The 16,126-nt window shown below is 35.3% G+C and overlaps 1 protein-coding gene across 1 annotated transcript in view; it reads right to left on the bottom strand.

Moving 5' to 3' along the window:
- The window catches only part of LOC149833699 (protein transport protein SEC31 homolog B-like), an 80,348-nt gene that overhangs the window by 31,939 nt on the left and 32,283 nt on the right, over positions 1–16,126 (bottom strand). Inside the window, exons 8-10 of the mRNA XM_090010961.1 lie at positions 4,298–4,395; positions 4,028–4,147; positions 327–384 (exon numbers count right to left, since the gene is read on the bottom strand). Of these exons, the coding sequence (XP_089867087.1) occupies positions 327–384; positions 4,028–4,147; positions 4,298–4,395 (276 nt within the window). The remainder of the gene's footprint in view (positions 1–326; positions 385–4,027; positions 4,148–4,297; positions 4,396–16,126) is intronic.

Below are 16,126 nucleotides of genomic sequence, written 5' to 3'. Positions count from 1 at the left end.
AGAAGCAAAGTGTTAAAATGCTTTACAAGGAATCGTCTTTTGCTCAAAATAAACAAGAAATAGAAAATGTCAATACAGAGTTTGCCGACATTATGCTCTCAGCCACACTAATCATTTGTCATCTATGAGGATTCCACATTTGAATACAATAAAGACTATTTAAAAATCCGAGCAACGTGCAAATGTATCCAAGTCCTTGCACACCCTCACGCACATAAGCACAGAGAGGGAGGCACACGAGGCATATATGAATGCACTCATGCACACCCACATTCACGCATGCATGCATGCATGACCTCACGAGTTCACAATGGAAGACAAGTTACCTGATGTTGATAATGCACCAGAAAAATCACTTTCTGGAAATGATACGCGACTGCATGCCTGTTTTATGAAAAACAAAATATAAAAATTGGAGACAACAAATAGGATTTACAAGCTTTACAAAAATATAAGAACATAAGAAAAAATAGAAAACCATGAAAACATCAATTTGTAATCATGATATATCACAAAGAGGCAACAAATTCAATCCCTCACAAGTTCACTGGAGTATAATTGTATTGTATGTAAATCTGTCCCCACACAATTGCTAGAAACTGAATTTTTAGTTGACTCTGAAGGAAGCATTCACTAGGCCAGCTTGGCAATGTTTGGTTGCTAATTGGGACAACTCCCAAGTCCCAAAGGAAAACCTTCAAACCAAGAGGAATCCATTGGACTGACAATGAAAACAGAATATTTTCTAAAACGCAATCTTCGTCTGCCAATTTTATCACTTTCTAGGAGCACAAAAGCAGAATATTTTCTAAAAAATCCAATCTTTGTCAACTTTATCACTTGCTGGGATGCCACTCTTATAAAACGCATGCTCAGAAATCTAGTACGCTTCACTTCATTATATGATATTCCAAAGGTGATGGCAAGAAAGTTGAATTATATTTCATAGCCTATCTTTGACGCACTAAGTAGGACCAGATGGGATTTCATCCTTGTTCTTGGTCGCAAGTATTTTACCCAGGGAAGTGGGTGGCTTGGGGATATGAAGATTTAGTGAAATTAGCATTCCTTCATAATGAAACGGTTGTGGTTACTATTTCATGAAATTTTCTGGTACACTACTACAGGAGAAATGTGGCCTGACTGAACTATCCTCGGCATGGGTCAGCAGCAGTTCTTAGAATGCAAGAATGGGTATCTGGAAAGGCTGGATAAATGTACTAGAAGCCTTCATAGAAAGAATTGAGATCAAGCTAGGAAATGTAACCAATATCATATTTCAATTTGACATTTGGTGAGCAGATTTCCTTGGTCAACAAATGCTGGATTGGTTGACAGGTATGAGTTGCCTCACAAAGAAGGTGGCCTACACAGAACAAAATTTTTAGATGAAGGGACTGGCAAGTAACAGATTAGAGATTCAAATGATGGTATATGCTAACTCTCTGACAAATGAAAACAGTTTTCCATTACTCTTTAGTTGAACTTTTAACATCATTCATAGTAGGCTTAGTTGTCAAAAGTTGCGCCTAAGAGTAGGGCCACCGCCTAGGCTTATGGGTCTAGGCGGTAGGGCCGTGTTTTTTGACCTAGGCTGTCCCCCCCAAGCCGCAAGGACATAGTTGTCATGTTTTTTTGTTTTGTTTTTGTTTTTTTGTCTCTTTTTTATTTTTCTTCTTGCTCCCACCCCAAAAGCTTTATTTTTTGTTCTGTCCTTTTCTTCTTCTTTTGCTTTTCTTTTTACCTTCATATTTTTTTTCTTCTTCCTCCTCCTTTCACCCCTTCAGCTTCTCTTTTTCTTCCTCTTCCTCTTCCTCTTCCTCTTCTGCTTCTTTTTTTTTTCTTTTTCTTCTTCTTCCTCCTCTTGCCCCTCCACTCTCTTCTTTTTTTCTTCCTTTTTTCTCCCTTTTTATCTTTTTTATTTATTTTGTTGTTTACATGTATGCATGTGCTTTTGACACACATATATAAAATCTGCTCTCTCTCTCTCTCTCTCTCTCTCTCTCTCTCTCTCTCTCTCTCTCTCTCTCTCTCTCTATATATATATATATATATATATATATATATATGAGAACGAGGTCCATCCTATCCCCTTTTTTTTTTATGTCACCGTTAAGATTCTCCAAATATCAAAGTTTTAGGTATTTTATGATCAATTTAAACCATTAGATATGTTTATCAATATTTATTTATTGAGAAACATGCGTTGTTTCAAATTGGTTTGATGTAAAAATAGTGAACATTTTATCATGAAATTTTAGTAAGATATCAACCGATGTTTTTTTACCTTGTTAAAATACACATCTGAACATAAAGATGCTTAATCAATTACATGTTCTCCATTCAACAACAATCATAAACACATCTAACGGTTCAGATCGAGTATAAAACATCTAAAAACTATGATTTTTTGAGGGTCCTAACTGTGACCTAACGAAACAAGGGCAGGATAATCCTCTCTCTCTCTCTCTCTCTCTCTCTCTCTCTCTCTCTCTCTCTCTCTCTCTCTCTCTCTCTCTCTCTCTCTCTATCTATATATCTATCTATATATATATATATATATATATATATATGTGTGTGTGTGTGTGTGTGTGTGTGTGTGTGTGTGTGTGTGTGTGTGTGTGTGTGTGTAGAGTAATTGTATGGTGTGCCCCAAGTTTTGGTGTATGTTCAATATTATGCAATTTCATGAATTTTGCGACATGTTACACTAAATTACACACTTTATCCATAGTTACAATCATATGTTTGTTACTAAATTTAACTATTTATTGTAATATTTTTTCTTTTCTTGATGTTTTATTTTTTTGTCCTGCCGCCTAGCCTTGACTAGTTTTTTTCAGGTGTCTTCTGCCTACGCTCCGACTAGCAATTTTGACAACTAAGATAGCAGGCAAATAGGCAATATGGAGTCCAGCTCCTAATCAACATGCAACTATGTATATGTGGCTTGTGTCATCAGAAAGGGTTTTAACCCAAAAGTACATCCAGCTAAGGGACTTTGCTGCATAAGCTGATCACTGCCAGATGTGCCTCCAGTTGAAGAGATATGCCACCAGACGATCATTAGATGCCCCTTTTTTTTAGAACTTTTATGCCTAGAATGGACTGATTTCAGGTTGCCTTGGGAGGGTACTTTATCTTGGCTTAGACCAGAGTTACCGGAAGCTTCTTAGGTAGGTGGGAAGCTCGCTTCCCAGAAATTCGCTTCCGAAACTTCATGGGAATCTCGATTCCCCCACGCTTCTTCTATGCTTCCCACACGCATAGTCTATGCTTCCTATATGCTTTCTCACATTTTTTTCCATGTTTTTCATGTATTTTCTCTCACTTCTCATGTGCTTTCGCTAAATTGGTAACCTTCATTGTTAGATTTTAACAAAAAATTAACTCTTTTAGTGAAAAATCATGAAATATAAGAATGATCAATTTTATTTTAGTTTTTATTTGTTTCTTGTTCGATTCCTATTCAGTTACCATATTGCTTCATTTTTTATTCATATTTCTCTTTCAAATTGATACTTCGCTTCCCGCTTCCTATAAATTTTAAAATGTCTCGCTTTCGCTTCCCGTATCGTTTTCCGCTTCCACTTCCTAGTTTGGCAACCTTGGCTTAGACTTCATAACCAACAAGATGGAATATTGGTGTAAAATGGCACCTTGTTTGGAAATCGTGGCTGGGTTTGGTATGTATGGAAAGAAAGGAACATGAGAATCCTTGAGGATAGCCTCTCAAGGGGCCATTCAAACATATGTAAATGGATACTATATTTACATCCTAGGTCAACCAAATTTATGAATATTGGAAAGGGAAGGATTTAAACTGTTTGGGGTCTTTCGGGTTTCTGTAACCATCTAGTCATATGACCTTGAGGGTGATTCACCCCTTTGGGTGATTCTCCATGACCTTACGGAATTGTAGTTTTTTTCTTACCCTTCTTTCATGTCATACTAAGAATAAAAAATAGTTTGTATAAATGCAAGATAACATATAGAACCATGTAGAACACAACACATAATGTTTTACCTCAATATTGTAAATGCCAATTTTCCCGTCAAAAGAAGATGCTGATATGACTCCAGGTATCTTTGGGTACCAATGAATATCAAAATTCCAGTTGTTGCTTGCAGGCAATTCACAGACTATCTGCATATAGGACAATTGTTTTTCAGAAAGGGAAACAGAAGAAAAATAATAATAATAAGTGGAAGTGTTGCATCCATACACACACACACAACCATAAGTTCATAAAAATTCCCTATCTTGACTAATGAATTTGACATTGAACGGATATACCTCTCCAGTAACTGTATCCCAGCACAATGTTCGATTATCTTTTGCACATGTAAGTAGGAAGGCGCTGTCATTAGGACACCATGACATTGCAATGACACCTGCAGAAACACAAGAGCTTAAGGTGAAAAATAAATAAATTGATAAAAAGCAAGTGGCTCACTTTACAGAATAAAGAACAGAGAATAAAAGATATTTTTTATGGATAGTGCTGAAAAAAATCAAAAAAAGATGCCCATGAAAATCATGAGACCATCGACAGTTGGACGAAAGAGCATCAAGGAATGTGCAGAGAATGTAGTTGAAGGTAAAAGCAGCTGAAATAACTGAGAAAACAATGACTTAAAGGCATAAAAGACGTTGCCTGCATTCTCATCAGCATCATACATGATATAACAAAAGAAAAGTACAACACGAAATGCTTATCCTAATGTTTATTGAGAACTGAAGACAGAACAATCTAAAGATAAACATATTTGACCCTAAGCTAACATATAGTCAACCCAATACCAACCCCACCCCAAACCCCCAGCATGTTACATAAGCTAAATCACCTTCTTAAGAGCAATGAATCTAAAAAAATCAAGGGGAGAATCTTTTTTTGCTGCCAAACTGATGAATCTTAACAGCATTCTCTCCCTACATTAAGACCGTGTGTCTTTCTAAAAAGAAAGTCAAGAAAGTATCAAAGAAGATCATGAAAGTCAAGAAAGTATCAAAGAAGATCATGAACTTTGCCCTATCAGATAGAAAAGTACCCACCTATATTAGCTGACTAGGGTTCAGGAGAGAAAAAAACTTTGAGGGACCTTTGGAAGACATGGCCAGATTCCGACAACTGCAAGCAATAAAAACAACAAAATCTCATATGCACCTTTCTATTCCTTCAAATAGGTGCCAGATATCAGTACCAGTTCTGTCACCTCTTTCAATTTTCAACAACCAAGATGACACCACAATCACCATATATGGGCATGGTCTTCCTGGCATAGGAATCCTTCAACATGTCCAACTTCTATGTCACTTCAACTTGTTCCAACCTTCACATAGATCCAACCCTTATGGATTAACCAGTCCTCTTCAAGGTGGTTTTTCGATGTATGTCCTTAACATGATTGGTTCTCGCACCAAATGTGCATCCTCACATGGTTGTTTAATACAATTCCCATGGCCAACCTTCTAAAAGGATGATTTATGCTTCCAAGTCATGCCAATCCTTCTCTTGACAAATTCAAAATGTACGGTTTCCAACTTGCTAGCACTTGCAAAACATGTTTGCCTGAAAAGATTGATGCTCCCACCTTCTCATCCTTATGTCCTTGGAGACAGTTTTGGCTCGTGTGGTCAAACTAGCGACTTCCAACACTATTGAAACCCCAACAGACCCCTGCATAATGGACCTCTTCCAAAGGCTACCAGAAGCACATAGAAGACGTTAAGTGCCGAGAGAATAGGCAAACCAAATCTTTAACAGCACTCTTAACTCCATATGAAATGTTGCACCATGTAATGTGTTGAGCTTTGGATGACCAAAAAGAAAGAGAAAAAACGCCCATTCACAAGGCCCAAAGGCATAACACATGTGCTTCTCTATTAAAGTTCCCCAGTGATCAAAAAGGTGGGGCATCACAGCTGCCTGGTGCCCATGGACTCCAAGATGTATGGCTGGAAGAAATACCCGAGTTGATGTGAGCAGGTCAACCAGAACAACTATCAATCCAGACTAATGTTGGCTTCAGTTTGGGACAAAGTAATGTACCCAATAAGTTTTCAATGCAAGAGCTGGGTGCTAGAGGATCCAGTCCAAACTGCACATATGCCAAACTCATAGTCACAAATATCGCTGAGATTTTGAAAACCTCGCGATATTATCCCGAATTATACATAAAATGCGATAATCCTGATATTATCACGAGATTTTCAAAAACTCGCTTATTTTAAATATATCGCAATAGTATCGTGATATTATTGTGACTTTTAAATGTCAAAAGACATTTAAAGAAAACGAAAGAGGCTGAAGTCCACATTCCAAAATAGCATTTAGAAAATAATGCTTTCCCAAGAAAAAAGTACTCAAAACTCAAAAGGTATTGCTTACATGGAAAGTTGTGTTGGTTATCCATGTGAATGGGCAAGCTGCTATCCATGTTGGAATGCCTTCTTTTGAACGAGTGAGGAACAAAAGGAGAACCAAGGTTGTAAGACTAAGAAGCGGAAGCGGGAAATGATACGGGAAGCGGAAGCGAGAAGCGATGCATTTTAAAATGTATAGAAAGTGGAAAGCGAAGAATAAAAAAATATATATAAGAATTGAATGGGAATCAAAATGTAACACAAATAAAAGTGACTATTCTTAAATTTTATGATTCTTTAGTGTAAGAATTAAATTTTTAACAAAATCTAAAAACGATAACTACTGATTTAGAGAAAGCACATGGAAGTGAGTGAGAAGAGAGAGAAAGCACATAAAAAACATGAAAAGTTGAGTAAGAGAACATATAAGAAGAATAGATGAAGCATTTGGAAAGCATAGGAGAAGCGTGGGGGAATCGAGATTCTCAAGCGAGTTTCCGGGAAGTGGGCTTCCCACCTATCTAAGAAACTTCTGGTAACTTTGAGGAGAACAACCTCTTAAATAGAGGTTGAAACCGCCTTCATTTCTCTATGTGTATTTTTTGTTGGGTTCTTTATTTGTCCTCCTAACATCATGCTAAAGTTTACCTTATTCATATTAAGATGACATTCCACTCATCCCCTTAGTTATCAAAGGTGGCGCATAGGCGACCTAGGCGTAGCCCCACAGCCTAGGTGACCAAGTTTGGGCGGTGGGGCCCTACATTACCGCCTAGGCTCTTTTTAGAGCCTAAGCTTTTTTTTTTGAAGAATTTTTTTCTTGAAGGTATATCATTTGTTTTCTTCTTCGAGGAGGAGAAGACATGTTATTTGTCTATTGCTTGTTTTATGTCTATTGTTGAGAAGAAGGAGAGGAAGAAGAAGAGATATTATTTGTCTATTGCTTGTATTATGTCTATGGTTGAGAAGAAGAATAAGACATTATTTGTCTATTGCTTGTATTATGTATATTGTTGTTAATTTTTTTGTATAAGTGATTTTATTTTTTGTGTATTGTTCATTCACATTGTTAGTTTTACAGTTTATTTATTCAATTGTTAATTTATTCTTAATTTGTTTGAGCAGGTTAAGGTTATGTAATACAATTGCTTTACAGTGTTCAACAACATATTATTTGAATATTGCTTAATGTTGATTAATTTTATAGTGTATACATGTTTCCTTTTATGTTTTTTATTTTTTTTATATATATTTTTAAAAAAAAAATATTATTTGGGGTACCGCCTAGGCCTTTTTAGGGGCTCACCGCCTAGGCTTCGTCTAGCGCCTATGACAACTAAGTTCATCCCCCAATAACTTCATATTAAACATTTTTTATTCAATTTTTTTACTAATATTTTCTTCTTATATATTACCTACAATAATTTTTAACAAACCGAAATTTTCTCAATAAATTCAAAAATTTTGTAAATCTCCCGATATATTTCATTGTTGAGAACAACATGATAGGCCCTCACTAGGATCTTCCAAAATCTCCCCAATGTGACCCTCACAAGAGTGCGCAACTCACCGACTATCCAAGTAGGTTCCTTGTAAACCAAATTGTTTCACGATTCTTTGTACCTCACCCTTCAAGTTCTTCAAAATCCACAATTTCTACCTCATACATGTTAAGATTAAATGTATCTTTTTATATATACACATATATACATACATATATATGTATATTGATATATACATACTTATGTATATAGTATAGCATATACATATACATTCACATGTATACATATATATATATATATATATATTTTTTTTCTATATACGTATAATATGTATATAGTATAGCATATACATATACATTTACATGTATACATATATATATTTCTATATACATATAATATGTATATAGTATAACATATGCATATACATTCACATGTATACATATATATTTCTATATACGTATAATATGTATATATATATATATTGGGGACTAAGTCAAACAAGATGACTTAGTCTTAACGGCTAGAAATTCTAACTGTTGGGAGGCTTCCCTTGTTGGCTATTGAGAGGACTTCCTCTTCTTTACTTTTCTTCTATCTTTCTCCTCTATAAATAAAGGGTGTGTCTGAATGTGTAAGGTTGAGGGAGTGATGGGTAGTATTAGGGTTTTGTATTGTTTTTCGTTGAGTCAGTGTTATTAAAAATGCGCCTCAAGGTGCAAAAAGCGTGCCTCGCCTCAAGGCGAGGGGCTTCATGCCTTGAGGCCCTCATTCGACCAAAAACTAGGGCTTAAACAAAGCCCTACCGACTCTTTTATGTTATTCTTTTACTTTTTTCTCACCCTATCACTGTTTTTCTTTTCTCACAACCTTCTCTCCCTCACGGCAGCCTTCTCTCCCTCACGACAGAGCATTCTCTCTTGTGGTGGAGACCAGAAACAGGGGTTTTCTTCTCTCTCGTTCTCCTCTTCTTCTTCTTATCTCTTCTCTCCTCTCTCACGTGATACAACATTCTCTCTCTCTCTCGCGCGCGCGTGATATAGTTGCCCCTCTCTCTTTTTCATTTTTGTTTTTTTCTCAACCCTGTATCTGTTTTTACCCATCTTTGTACAGTTTAATGTTGTATCACTTGAGAAACTTTCTCAACTCGCAGCTTCACATTCATTTGTCCAGTTGAGAAACTTGAAATCACAGACGTGAGATATGAGGAGATGCATGTTGTCTGGTATGACTGCATGACTCCATGCATATTCTACCAGCCCCTTTGAGTTGAAGTATGAATCTGTTTCTGGGTTCCCCACTTGCATCATGACTCGGGTCAATAGCATTAGTTGCTAGCTAGCTAGTTAATGGTAACAAACCAACGCTTGCACCTACATGTGCTGCTTTATATATGTGCCATTGAACTATGCTTTCTTTTCTTTGTCTATTGATTTAGAACGCATGTAACCAGATGCAAAATGGCACGTTATTTGACTCATTCTAGCAGTACATTATGTGTTTTCTATAGATACAAGCCAAAACCAATCCTTGGATCATGTTTATTATGTGCATTCTGTGCTTATTTTTCATGTGGTAAAGTTGACTACGACATGATGTGTAGGGTCAAATTTGCATCTTTATCTTCTTACGGTCTTACAACCTATGCCACATGGGTGCGGGTGCGGGGGTGCAGTAAAAACTTGGGTGTGGTCTTTTTATTGGGGTTTGAACTTGCAACGTCCCAACACAACGACGGCAGCCCCCAAAAAAAAAGTCTTCCGGGGGGCGTTGCCCCCCTACGACCCCCCGCCAGGGGTGGCCCCCACTGGACCCCCGCCCGCTGACCGCGCAACGGGACCCGCGCCAGGGGGAGCCCCCGGACCCCCTTACTGCAAGGGGAAAATCTTTGCATTGTAACTATGCTTTTATTTCATAAAATTTGTTTATATTTGAATTAACCTTATGTATTCACATTCATTGAAGTCGGAGTTGCAACTTCAGTGCTTACTACATGTGTAATCTGGTAGGGTTTACTTAGCTTTGCCCATTATCTATTATCATTCACATTGAATCTTTGCCCATTTACTTAGCTTTGCCCATGATCTGTTATTATTCGCATTGAATACATTGTTAGTTTTTTCTATATTCTCCTTTTAGTGGCAAGTAATTCAAATTGGTTCCTAAATAAAAAAAATTTAAACTAATAATTTTCTAGTTCTCACTGACTTCATGTGTTTGTGTTTTCACTAGTTTTCAATTTATATATATTGATTCTTATTGAAAATGAATCTATTTTTTGTGTTAATATATATTTTGTTATATGTATTTTTGCAGTTGAACAATGGGAAAAGATGTAGGATGGGATCATGGAGTTAAAGTTCCAAATCCTACTAAAGATCTCAAACTCATAGGACATGTAATTTTCAATTATTGTCATAAAAAGACTACGGGAGGCATCTATAGGTTAAAGCATCACTTAGCTGGCACAAAACATGATGTAAGCATGTGTGAAGCATTTCCACCTGATGTGAAAAGATTTTTTCAGAATCATCCAAAGGATCAGAAATAAAAGAAACAAGAGGAAGAACAAAACAAGTTGGATATCAGGAGACGTGTTTATTTTGGATCATCGACCGCCGATAATGTGAATAAAGAAACCAGTGGATCATGTAGTGATGCAAAAACAAGCACAGGCGGTCCTATGGACCGCACGACAAACCACAATAAACACTGCTTTCGAAAGGGATGAAAGAAAAAATGTATGTCGTTGCATTGGTAGATTTTTTTATGCAAATGCCTTATCATTTAATCTTTGCAACAGTCAATATTTTGGTGCAATGGTAGAAGCTATTGCAAATTATGGGCGAGAGTTTAAACCACCTTCTTATCACGAGATCAGAACGTGGATTTTGAAGGACGAAGTTGATTGTACTCACGAATTTTTAAAAGAGTTTAAAAAGGAATGGCCAAAGGTTGGTTGCAGCATTATGGCAGATGGTTGGACAGATGGAAAAGGAAGAAACTTAATTAATTTTCTTGTGAACGGTTCATCTGGGACAGTATTTTTGAAGTTCGTTGACATTAATGATATAGAAAAAACTGGTGCAAATTTGTATAAGTTGTTTGAAGAAGTTGTTAAAGAAGCCGGTGAAAGTAATGTGGTGCAATTCATTACAGATAATGCACCAAATTATGTGGCAGCTGGGAATATGTTAACAGCAGGGAAAACATGTTTTTGGACACCATGTACAGCGCATTGCTTGGATCTTATGTTAGAAGATACTGGAAAGATATCAATTTTTAAAAATACAGTGGAAAAGGCAAAAAACTTTACAAGATACATTTATAGTCATGCATGGGTATTAAATTTAATGAGAAAGTTCACAAAGAAGAAATAGCTTCTACGTCCTGCCGTCACTCATTTTGCCACAACATATCTCACACTTCATAGTATTGGATGTTATAAAAAAAAGTTAAAGTCGATGTTCTTATCTTCAAATTTTAGATCATCGAATTACTATAAGAAATCTGATGCTAAAAACATTTCTTATATTGTTCTTAATGATCATAAGTTTTGGGTTGCCATATTATATGCAATTAAAGTTACACTGTCTCTCGTGAAAGTGTTGTGATTAGTTGATGCAGATGAACCTGCTATAGGATTTTTGTATGAGGCAATGGATAGTACAAAGAAAGAAATTGCTTCAAACCTTGACAAGGTTGAAAGAAAATATAAACATATTTGGGATATCATTGATAGACGATGGGACTTGCAACTTCATAAGCCTTTGCATGCCTATTATTTAAATTTACATTTTCATTACGCTGACAACTTCAACCCGGATGGAGAAGTGATGAGTGCCTTTTATGATTGTGTTGAAAAATTGGTTTTTGATGCAAATATTCGGCTGAAAATTACAACACAAATCGATGCATTTAAAAAGGCAAAGGGGGTGTTTGGTAGAGAGGCAGCTGTTACAACAAGAAAATTAAAAAGTCCTGGTAAGTTTTCAATTATGTTGTTATTTGTCAATATTTTTTTATGTTTTTGTTAATTATGACATTTTTAATGTTTTTATCACTTTTTTATTGTTTTATTTGAATGCAGTTGATTGGTGGAGTTCATTTGGGCACGAAAATCCTGAGTTGATGAATTTTGCAATTCGAATTTTAAGTTTGGCATGCAGTGCATCGGGCTGTGAGAGGAATTGGAGTACTTTCTCGTTGGTTTGTGACTTTGCACTTTATTTTTTAAATACATTTTTATAAGTTTAATTATATTATAATTGATTATCAATGATTTAAAATTATAAATACATACAAAACAAAGGAATAGACTTGAACAAGAGAAAATGAATGCATTGGTTTCCGTAATGTACAATATGAAATTAAGAGAGAGAAATATGAGGAGGGCTACCAAAGACCCTATATGTCTAGATCATATAGACTCAGACGATGAGTGGATTGTGGAGAAGGAAGATCCAGTGTTGCATAGTGATCCCAATTGGTTGGAGGATTTATGGTTGGATCTAAACTTCGACATAAATGTCATTGAGCATGTGCCTATTGAAAAAGTCACTTCACCTCATGATTCATAAAGTGGTTCTAGGCAAGCCAGGTCTTCAAGAGATCGAGGTAAAGCTATATTCCTTTTACCTTGTTATAAATATAAATGTATTTTTTTAATTTCATAACGTAAGTTTTTAATACATGATTTTTTATTGAAGGAAAAAGAAAAGCAAAAGAAATTACCGAGGACGTGGAGGAAGAAAGTGCAGATGATGAAGAGTCAGAGAATTAAGATGAAGGAGAACCTATTTATATGGATTCTTCAGATGATGACATTGAAGACTTAAATATTAATGATGACGAGACACAAGAAGAGCCTAAGCCCTAATTCATATTATAGAGCAATGGCCATTTCTATGTTTTTTGGGGTCTTTGAGTTGTAATTATGAATGTTAGCACTCTCATTTGGAAGAGTTTTGGATAAATATATTAACATTTGGTTGTTAATGTTAACATGCAATGATGTTGTTAGTGATAATATGCATTTTGTTGTTAATGTTAATTTTTTTATTGAATGATTGATCATATTTTATTTCTTAGATACTTACATAGATCAAGTTGTTGCATTAATGTTACTTTTACATGTTAATCTCATATTTTTCTGTATTTATTTGAGATTTTTTATTTTTTGTTGGTTGTTGCTTCATCAATAAAGCATTTCTTATTTATTTATAATTTTAGATCATTTTTATAGCTTTTTTTAAGTTTTAATAAAAAAAATTGAGGCTTACGCCTCGCCTCAGATTTTCGTGGAGTGCCTCGCTACGCCTCAACGCTTTTCACAACACTGGTTGAGTGCATTGTAGTGAGGCTTGAATGTAATTTTATTTTTGTATTTCTTTTAATGTCCATTATGAATAAAATTATCCTTTTATATTTTGATACATGTCTTTTAATTCTTAAGTTTTGTATAACGTTTTGAGTCTTGGAGATCATCTTACAAAGCATTGAAAGCGCACCATTTCGTGACATGGTACCAAAGCAAGGCATCGGTCTTGAAAAGGATCGTATTGGTAAATGAAATGGATTCAAAGGTTTTGCATTCCGGTATATATCTTTAGCTTCTTGTCTTCTATATGTATGGTAAGTTTTAAAAAAATTATGTTAAAAATAAATATTTTTTGTGAAGTATGTGAAAAATTGTGATGTTTTTATGTCTTAGACTATGGATATGTGTAGTGTAAAACTATATTTTGCATATACTTCTACACACTCTAATTGTGTTCGTTTAAAACACCTCTTTTTCATTCCCTTTGAGGGTATTGTGAGTGTGTTGAAATAAAACAAGGGTGCACGAATACAATGCCAACAAAAAGCTACACAAATGCACAACAATGTGGTCTCTAATGGACCGATCACAATCTCATAAGAGATAAAATACAAAAACAGTAATAAGGCATAAAAGCCTATTGAAAACCAAAGTGAGAAGTTGAATACCACAGCAAATGCTTTATAAAAGCACACATACAAAGTAGAGGTGAGGCTCTATTTATAGAGCCTCACTTTTAATGAATGGGAGGCAGTCCAATAGACGTTGGACTGCCTTCCAACGGTCATATTTATGATTGACACATAAACAGACAAAAAACAGAAAAAAAAAGAAAAAAAAAGAAACAGAAAAATTTACATTTAGGACAAAAATACCCTTGCCTGGTATTTGTATACATTTAATTTTAACACTCCCCTCAAACTTACGGTGAAATCACCGAAAGTTTGTTAAGAAGATACAAAAATCTAGGCAAAGGAAGAGCATTGGTGAAAAAGTCTGCGATCTGAAATTCTGACTGAACATATGGCAATGTAATAGTCCCCTTCAAATATTCTTCGCAAACATAGTGACAATCCATCTCAATGTGTTTTGTTCGCTCATGAAAGCTATGATTGCTGGCAATCTATATGACACTTTTGTTGTCGCAGTATAATTTTTTAGGCTCTGAAATATCAACTCCCATATATGAAAGTAATGCACGCATCCACACAACTTCAGTGGTTGTTGTAGCCTTTGCCCTATACTCAGCTTCAATGGAGGATAAGGACACCTTTTGTTGTTTCTTGCATCACAAAGAAATGAGGGAATCACCTAAAAAAACACAAAAGCCAGTAGTTGAGTGACGATTATTCGGATTTCCTCCCCAATCAGAATCAACATATGGAATAAGATTTAAAGACAAGAAAGAGGATAAAAATATCCCTTTAGAAATAGTTTTCTGAATGTATCGAACTATTCTCAATATGACACTCATGTGAACTGATGTGGGTGCATGTTGAAACTGGTTGGCGTTGTGTACAGCATGCGCAATATCAGATCTAGAAATAGAAAGGTACATTAGTGATCTGATATGTTGACTATAAGTTGTTGGATCATCTAATAATAAGCCATCTTCAGCTCTCATTTTTGCATTTATTATCTCAGGCGTGTCTGCATACTTTGTGTCAGTGATTCTTGAACATGCAACAATATCTGCTGCAAACTTGATTTGAGATAAAATGTATCCCCTTGGTGAGTAAGTCACTTCAATGCCTAAGAAATATCTCAAAAAACCAAGATTAGTCATATCAAAAGATTTTTTAAGAATAACTTTAATTTCTTCAATTTACTTTTGATCATTACCAGTGATGATCATGTCATCAACATACAAAAGAAGAAGAAGAATAAAGGTACCTGTAGATCTTATAAACAAAGCAGTGTCAGTGTAACAGGATTTAAAACCAAATTTTAATATGGTATTACTAAATCGATCATACGATACTTTATGGGCTTGCTTAAGCCCATACAAAGCCTTTTGAAGTCGAAGAACCATATCATTTTCAATAATCAAACTGGGAGGAGGAACCATGTACACTTCTTCATTTAAATTTCTATTTAAAAATGCATTTTTAACATCTAGTTGATAAATAGGCCATTTTCTAATAGATGCTACTGCAACTAAAGTCCTAACTGTAGTCATACAGGCTACTGGAACAAATGTCTCCTCATAATCTATTCCATATTCCTGGGAGTATCCTTTTGCAACTAATCGTGCTTTATGTCTTTCTAGAAACCCATCACTTTTTGTTTTGATCTTAAAGACCCATCTACACCCTATAGTCTTCTTTCTCTTGGAAAGAGGTTGAATTGTTCAGGTATGAGCTTTATGCAGTGCATCTAATTCTATCTTCATAGCTTTTACCCACTCGTCTATGTTTTTAGCTTCATTGTAGTTAGATGGTTCATGATATGAATGGATAGCTAAAAGGCAAGCCCTATAGTTTGGAGTAAAAGATTCATATGACACGAATTTAGTTGGAGGTCTATGAATTTGTTAGATCTCCTAACACTAGTTTCCTCATTATTTGTTGATTGATTATATCTTTCAAGGGCACATGGATGCTCTCTGGTATCTCGTCTAGAATACTGTAAAGATTTTGAGATGGTTCTCTTTCTTTGCTAGAGTCATTAATGGACTCAAAATTTTCAATGTTATTAACAATTTCATTATTTGATTTAGGTAATAAATCAAATAAAAAAGCATACTCGGTTTCTTCCTTGGGTTTTTCAAAATCAAATTTGTTTTCTTTTCCAAGAAAAGTAACATTTCTAGAAACATAAAGTTTGCCATTTGTTTGATCATAGCACCGATAGCCTTTTTTATTCTCGGCATATCCAAGAAAGACACATTTTATGGCTTTGGGAGAGAGTTTGTTATATTTTTCAAGAAACACAAAACAT

The sequence above is a fragment of the Nuphar pumila genome, chromosome 6 (genome assembly GCF_984573655.1).
Source record: "Nuphar pumila chromosome 6, dmNupPumi1.hap1.1, whole genome shotgun sequence".
Lineage (NCBI taxonomy): Eukaryota > Viridiplantae > Streptophyta > Magnoliopsida > Nymphaeales > Nymphaeaceae > Nuphar > Nuphar pumila.
Note: the sequence above shows the minus strand (reverse complement) of the source record. Positions and strands in the feature narration are given on the sequence as shown.